At 38.4% G+C, this 7,500-nt stretch overlaps 1 protein-coding gene across 1 annotated transcript; it reads left to right on the top strand.

The window, feature by feature from the left end:
* The first annotated feature begins 3,075 nt into the window (after positions 1 to 3,075).
* Positions 3,076 to 4,013, top strand: LOC140859189 (putative germin-like protein 2-1). The gene is made up of 2 exons (XM_073260824.1): positions 3,076 to 3,222; positions 3,341 to 4,013. Exons 1-2 carry the CDS (start codon positions 3,111 to 3,113, stop codon positions 3,889 to 3,891), a joined length of 663 nt encoding a protein of 220 aa, XP_073116925.1. The 5' UTR covers positions 3,076 to 3,110; the 3' UTR covers positions 3,892 to 4,013.
* Positions 4,014 to 7,500: the final 3,487 nt, after the last annotated feature.

Genomic DNA, 7,500 nt, shown 5'->3' with positions numbered 1-7,500 from the left:
AAATTCAATTTTAATGCATTGACTAAATAAAAAGTTACCAAAAGTGGTAGTCTTGTCAAAATGGTCTTTTATGTTTATCAAGTGTACTCTTATTGCTTGACATGCTTTTATGTTTGTAAAAATAAAAATTCAACTTTAATATATAACTTTCAATATGTAATTGTAAAATAACTAAGAAACTGATTATGAATAATAAAAAATTGATTCATTTTAGTATATAAAGTAATAATAAATAGTATAAAATAATCAATAAATCAAATAGAAATAATTACATAAAAATTTATCCGAATCCAACCTGACTCGATCCAAATCCATCTGAATCAGAGACAACAAAAGCATCAAAAATCAAAACTCGAACCAGCCTGATCGACCCTACTTGTTCCCCACTTATATATATATATATTCGATAATATTTAATTATGCATATATAATCAAGATATATAAGAGTTAATTAATATTAAGAATATACTAGATAGTTAAGAGTTAAGAATATACTAGATAATTAATTTATTGGCAATCCCTGAATAAAATCCCTCAAAAAACCATTAAAATAGATAATTTTTTTGAAATTCCTTGGAAAAGCCCTTGAAAAACCATTTAAATAAATAAATTATTGGTGTTCCCTCAAAAAATCCCTTGGAAAACCATTTAAATAAATAATTTTTATATATCCATCAAAAAGTCCCCAAAAAATAATATAAAAAATCATTTATTTAGAATCTCTAGAAAAATCTCCCAGAAAAGAATATAACAAAATAATTTATTCAAAATCTCTCAGAATATCCCTTGGAAAATCCCTCCGAAACTAATTTTTCAAGGGTTTTTCTGAGGGACTCATTTAATCAAAATTCTTATCCGAAGGATTCTTTTCTAAGAGAAGAATCGATCCCTCGAAAACTATTTTTGTGAGAAACATTTTGAGAAAACTTTAGTCATCAAAATTTTTTCACTAAGAACTTATTTATGAGAGAAAAATCCCTCACAAAAGTAATTTCTAAGGTATTTTTGCAGAGAATATTTTTTATCAAAAATTTTTCTCTGAGAACTCATTTATGAGGAAAAAATCCCTCGAAAAAATCTTTGGAAATTACTTTTGCAAGGAATTTTACAAGAAAAATTTTTTCCATAAAAAATTTTCATAGTTAATATTTTTTGTCAAAAAATCTATCAAAATTGGGAGGGAATTTTTTTCCATAGTAAATCACCTTTGTCTAGTTGTGAGGCTGATTCCTAGGGCTTTCACCAGAATCCAACAAGCCCTAGGAGTCCCTTTTCACGATGTACTCGAAGGGAGAAACAAAGTCCAATTGGGACTCTTTCTATTTTTTTGTTTTAAGATCTGTTTGAAAGATCGGGTCCTTGCAAAACTTATATTGAATTCCTACAGATCCATTACTAAATACCTTGAATCCTTCCACTTAACCCCCTTGAATCAATGAGAGAGAAAGGAAAGGAGAGGAGAGAGAAGGAAGAAGAAAGAACAAGAGGTTAGGAGAGAAGGCACCAAAAAGAAAGAAAACTCTCTTCTCTATTAAGACAGGAGAGATTTCATCTCTCTCTTCTCCACAAATCAAGATTGGAACCTTCAATAGTGGCCATAGCAACAATCCCTCAATAGTGGGGTTGTGGCAACCACTTACAGTGATCCCATCACGGCCAAGTCTGACGACGATCACCAATGCAACAGAAGGAAAAAAAAATAGGGGATGCCTTGTTCCAACACTAATCTGGCACTAGTACTTCACAAGCTAAATTTTGAGCAACAACCCCCTATAGACCAAAAGAAAAAGAAAAACAAGATCTATACATTATGTTGGATCTGATGAGATCTCGCAATCGGTTCGTCAAAAAAACCCAAGGATCTCTCTTAGAAGATCAAGAACAAAACTCAAAAGTTTGCTTGCCAGTAATGGATCGGGTTTGCAATGAGGTGGTTACGAGGGAGAAGAGATCCCCTTTATAGACCAAGGAGCCTAGGGTTTAGGCATACTCTAGGATCATTTTCTCAATCAGAATCAGACAAGAGAAAGACTCTCGAGGTTTTGGCATGCCTTAGGGATATTTTCTTAGTCGAAATCGGACAAGGAAGACTCCCATCAAAAGTCTTCCTTCCCTCTCACATGCATAGCACATGCAACATTTTCTCATTTTTTCTAGATGCTTTAAAATTTGTGCAAGGGAAACAAAACTATTGGGCCTGTCGATCAATGGACCAGGCCCTTACAATGTTAAAGGCTTTTTTTAATCGATAAAGAAAAAGTGAATGATCTTAACCCACAGAAGATCCCTATATTACTTAACATTTTCCACCACCACTTCCCCAACAAGGCCTAATTAAATTCTCCGAGGAAAATTGCTTAATTGGCTATGATAAAACAGGCCTGAAAGAAGCTTTGAGATGCTAATATTATTATATGAATACATAACTGAAAAATAGTTTGGTTTAATACGTCCTAGAAAAAGCAAATCCTGTCAATAGCTGGGCGTCATTATTAGCTATTTCAGCCAGTTTGGTGGCTTCAACTGCTGCCTTGGAAAGCATAAGTGCTTCTGTACGTAGCACGTCATTCTCTCTGGTAAATCACAGCGGCGTGAGCTAATAGGTCTGTTGATGATTGCTTATTGCGACCAGATCAAAATCTTAGTTGAATATAATATACATACCTGCCCATGGACTGCAGTTCTCTAACGACTCGGTATTGGTTGCACCAAGATCCCCATTGATTGATATAAGAAAATATTGTAAAAGAACGACACAAACCTTAACCAATGGGTGGACGGATTGATATAACAATATCGCGTTTTCTTTTGTCTCTAAACTACTTTGTCACAGTCTTCCATCCACACATATTATCGCCGAGACGCCACGACTTTGTCTAAATGAAAGTTGGACAAGAACAAACACATGGGAAACATTAGAAATCCGTCACCTAACATGGGAATACTCTTTCTCTTTTAGTGAAAAAGTAATTGCATGACTGATTCAAGCCGCTGAACAGGCACGTACATCTCCCTCTATATATATCCAATTCCTCCAAGCTATTTGGCCACACTACCTATCTCCATATCCCTGTCTATTCCTCTGCTAGCTAGAAATTAAGGGAGAGCAGATGGCTGCCCATTTTCTCTTCCTTGCCCTCCTTGCTCTGGCTTCATCTCACGCCATTGCTTCTGATCCCAGTCAACTCCAAGACTTCTGTGTTGCTGATCGTAAATCAGATGGTACTCCTCTTCAACAGCTATCTTATAATTAGTTATTGCACATGTAATTAGCTTGCATGCTGTGTAGTTTTTATCATTTCTTCATTTATACTTACCTTTCTTGCAATTGTTGATGCAGTGTTCGTGAATGGGTTTGTCTGCAAGGACCCGAAGATGGCCAAACCCGAAGATTTCTTCTTCTCTGGCCTTGACAAGCCCGGTGACACAGGAAACAAATTGGGGTCTAATGTGACTCAAGTCAATGTGAACCAAATTCCTGGGCTCAACACCCTTGGCATCTCGCTAGCTCGCCTAGACTTTGCACCCTATGGTCTCAACCCTCCTCACATCCACCCAAGGGGAACTGAGATCCTTGTAGTGTTAGAAGGCACGCTCTACGTCGGCTTTGTCACATCTAACCCCAACAAACTTTTCACGAAGGTCCTTAACAAGGGTGATGTGTTCGTATTTCCTCAAGGTCTCATCCATTTCCAATTCAACTATGGGAAGACAAATGCTGTTGCTATTGCCGGTCTCAGCAGCCAGAACCCTGGCGTCATCACCATAGCCAATGCAGTCTTTGGAGCGAAGCCACCAATCTCTGATTATGTTCTTGCCAAGGCCTTCCAATTGGACAAGAAGACTGTAGATTGGCTCCAAGCCCAATTCTGGATGGACAACAACAACTAGAAACTGCATACAAATTTCTTGATGTAAAAGTTGGACTGAATTATTTATACTATTCTATTTCAATAAGCAAACAATACCAACATATCTGTTTGAATAAACTATAATCTATGTCATTGATCATCGACTTCCTCAATCATTCCTGTTATTTCATCAACTTCTAAAACTTTAAGCACTTGTTTGAGCCTCAGTTTATACCTGGCCGTATCTATAATTTCTACACATGCAAGAGCAAAAGAAATGATACAGACTCAGCCTCCTAGGACATGAAATCCCCAATACCTAAATTATACAAATTCATATGAAATGTGCATTTTACACCTACCAATCTTGGTTTAATGAACCATATCATGAGAAAGCTTGGAAATTATGTTGACGTATACTTGCGTCGTACTTAGGGCATTGGCTGGCCCTATTGCTGGCTTGGTGGATCTGAGTCCCACGGGAGTCTGTCCCATTCTAACATTATATGGACTTCTTGTGGTGCGAACCATCTTCAATAATCACAAAGTATTGGTTGATGTGTTCTGTACAAAGAAATGACCAAAGGTTGGAATCTGGGATCACCTGGACTTTGCACATGGCACAACCATACCTCCTAGGATGTAACCCTAGAAGGTATGCAAGGCTTGATAATCTGAAACAAAACACTTAATAATAGATGATAAGAATTTAAGTAATATATTTCATTAGTTACTGATGAGTAGAGCAATTGTACAAAATATAGATTTTAGATATATCTGATTAGATACAAAAGCCTTTGTTACTATCTTCAGAATCCATGATTTATCCCGTGATCAAATTTAGGCATCCTATGACTATGAAAAGAAATAAAATGATGGAGAGAGATTTTGGTTGGGAGCTTCTCTCTCTAGAGAGGTTTTGAGAGAGAAGCTCCAGTAAAAGTCTTCAAGCGAGACAGAAGCTCCTCCGACGGACCTTGTTCTCCCATGGCCCACCATCGGCCAACCGTCGGACCCCTCTCTTTTCACCTTTCCTTCCTCTTCTTCCCCCTCTTTCTCTCTCCTATTTCTTCCCCTTCTCTCCTTTTCTCTCTTCTCCGACTGTTATTGTCGAAAGCCAGCTTCTCTTCTCTCCCTCTATGTTATTTTCTCTTCCTCTCTCTGTGTTGTTGGAACCCCCCTCTCCTCTCTCCCTACGGTTGTGCCCCCACCCTCTCGAGGCATCCTCCAGCGGTTGGATGATCTTATCGGCTGATGCCGGCCGGCCACTAGGCCTGCTCTCCCCTCTGTTTCTCATTCTCTCTCTCCTTCCCTTCCCTCTTATTCCTTCCTCCGACAGCCGCCGGCCCCCCATCCTTTTTTCTCTCCCTCCTTCAGTTGTCTGCTGTCGGAATGTCACAGGGTCCCCCATGTTAAGCCCCTCTCCCTCTCCTTTCTCTGTTTGATGCTGGGGCTTTACGATGTGTTGCTGAGATCCCTTACCACGATGGGTCTTCTCTGGAATCCACATCGAAATCCCTGCTCTCCCTCCCCTCCTCTGACTGTCTGCTGTCGGTGTTTTGCAAGGTCCCCTCCCACCTTGGTTGAGCCCCTCTCTATCTTTGTTTGATGTTTGCCGAGCTCCGATGGGCGACATATCTTTCCCTCCAGTGGGCATTGGACGATGGAAGGCTGGGCCTCCCTCCCTCTCTTCGGTGGACCAGCTCTCTCCTCTATCCCTTGCCTGGTTGTTGCTGGTCTTCTGGTCTCGGCTCCATCTCCGGTGGGCGTTGGATGTTATGCTCTTCTCTGTGCTCACTCCCTGCACTCCCTCCCTCCCCCGTCTATCTTTTGCCAGTGTTATGCAAGGTTCCCCCCCCACGCAGGAGCTCCTCTCCCTCTCTTGTCTCTATTGGCTGTCCGGTCTTCGCGGGGTGTCATCAGATTATCGTAGGGGTCCCCTCTCCCTCTCCTGTCTTTGATGGCTCATTTCTGCTGGGTCCATCATCAAAACATCTTGAGCTGGCTGCTGTGCTCCCCTCTGTGCTTCTCTCCCTCTGGTGTGGTGGTCGGCAATGCTTCCTCTTGTCGTTCAGCTTCTCTTACCACCATGATCTCTGATAGCCGACGTTCTCCTCTGGCTATTTTGAAATTTGAATGAACGTTATGGGAAAAATTTTAAATTTTAAATGTCGGTTGATGGGTTGGTAGAGAGAGATTTGAAATTCAGATTTCAAATTTGAATTTCAATTGTTGATTGGGAGGGTTCCTCCTCTTCTTCTCTTTTTTTGTACTCTCTTTCTTCTTAATAAAATTTGATGATTATTATGCTAAAGCACATTAATCTCCTTTATATCAAAAAAAAAAAGAAATAAGATGATAATGTGAGCTAATTGCTCAATAAGACTTGGGCACATATATGCATCAGCAAGAATAGGATAACAACAATTAGTAAATATAGAACTACTAAAAATTTAATAAGATTCATGTGTCCACAACTAATTACAAAAATAGTAGTCCTCAATATGTAGATCGTATATCATCAGATCGATATTCCATTTAGCGACAATTTAGTTCAACTACCACTATAGTTACTGGTTACTATTATTATTTTAATTATTATTGTTGTAGTCATCATCATTATCTGATTTAGTATTTGGATTGACCACAATTCTTATATCCATGTGCACACAAGCCCTTATAAATTCCAAAACAATTCTAGCTCTAGAAGTTGATGTGCATACATCTTAGGCAATAGGGATATCCGAGGATTGGGTCAAATCGATTTGGAGATATGCTTGAAACCAATCTAACTTAAATCAATTTTCTAAATCGAACTGATCATCTACAAAATAGCTTGAAATCGATCCGATTCAAGAAATTGACAAATCATTTGCCGATTTTCTTCTAGTGAAGTTCGGCAAACCATCTAGCGACTTTCTTTGGGTAAAGCCAGCAAATTATTTACGGACCTCAAATAGGACCCATATAGAGCTGGTCCAATTAGACAGCTCTCATAAGAAGAGTTTTTAATTGAGTGAAACTTCTAAAGAATCAATTACTCTTACAAATTTTATTTCTGAAAATCAGTAAGTAACTATTGGGATCTAATCTAGCAATCGAGAGACTCGCATCTATAATCTTTGGACATCTTGCCTGTCCATGTAGAAGCTTGTAGAATCAAAGCTTCTCTTACTTTTGAACTTACCACCGACTCAATTGTTGGCTTTTCTTTTTACCATGTGTTCAATAGAATCACTTAGATGAAGTCAAAGTCTTTTGATGCCTTTGTTGATTCCTAGCATTATTGCGATATGAAAAGAAGAACTAGATTTATGGCTTCTTTACTACCAACAAGTAGCACCTTAGTTTTCTAGACCTCAAAATCTAATAATCTATCTAGGTAGAACCTCATATCAGAGACAATTATGGAGATTATGATGGGTGTTGCAAAATAAAATTTGAACACTGTAACCACCACAAGTTATATCATCTCACCAATCATAGGCTTTATCTAAAATATAAACTCCCATATGAAAATTTGTAGCCCTCCTCATGTGGGACCCACACCATTTAAAATAAAATAAATAAAAAAGAAGTCCGAATGTAAGATTTATTATTCTAATTATTCAATTTGAAAGTCTCAAATAAAAAGATTTATTATTCTATA

This window comes from Elaeis guineensis, chromosome 7 (assembly GCF_000442705.2).
Source record: "Elaeis guineensis isolate ETL-2024a chromosome 7, EG11, whole genome shotgun sequence".
In the NCBI taxonomy this organism is placed as follows: Eukaryota; Viridiplantae; Streptophyta; class Magnoliopsida; order Arecales; family Arecaceae; genus Elaeis; species Elaeis guineensis.
Note: the sequence above shows the minus strand (reverse complement) of the source record. Positions and strands in the feature narration are given on the sequence as shown.

Coding starts and splice junctions, on each gene's coding strand:
- LOC140859189 (XM_073260824.1), top strand. CDS start 3,111: ATGGCTGCCCATTTTCTCTTCCTTGCCCTCCTTGCTCTGGCTTCATCT. Junction 3,223..3,340: donor TGCTGATCGTAAATCAGATG/GTACTCCTCTTC, acceptor TTGTTGATGCAG/TGTTCGTGAATGGGTTTGTC.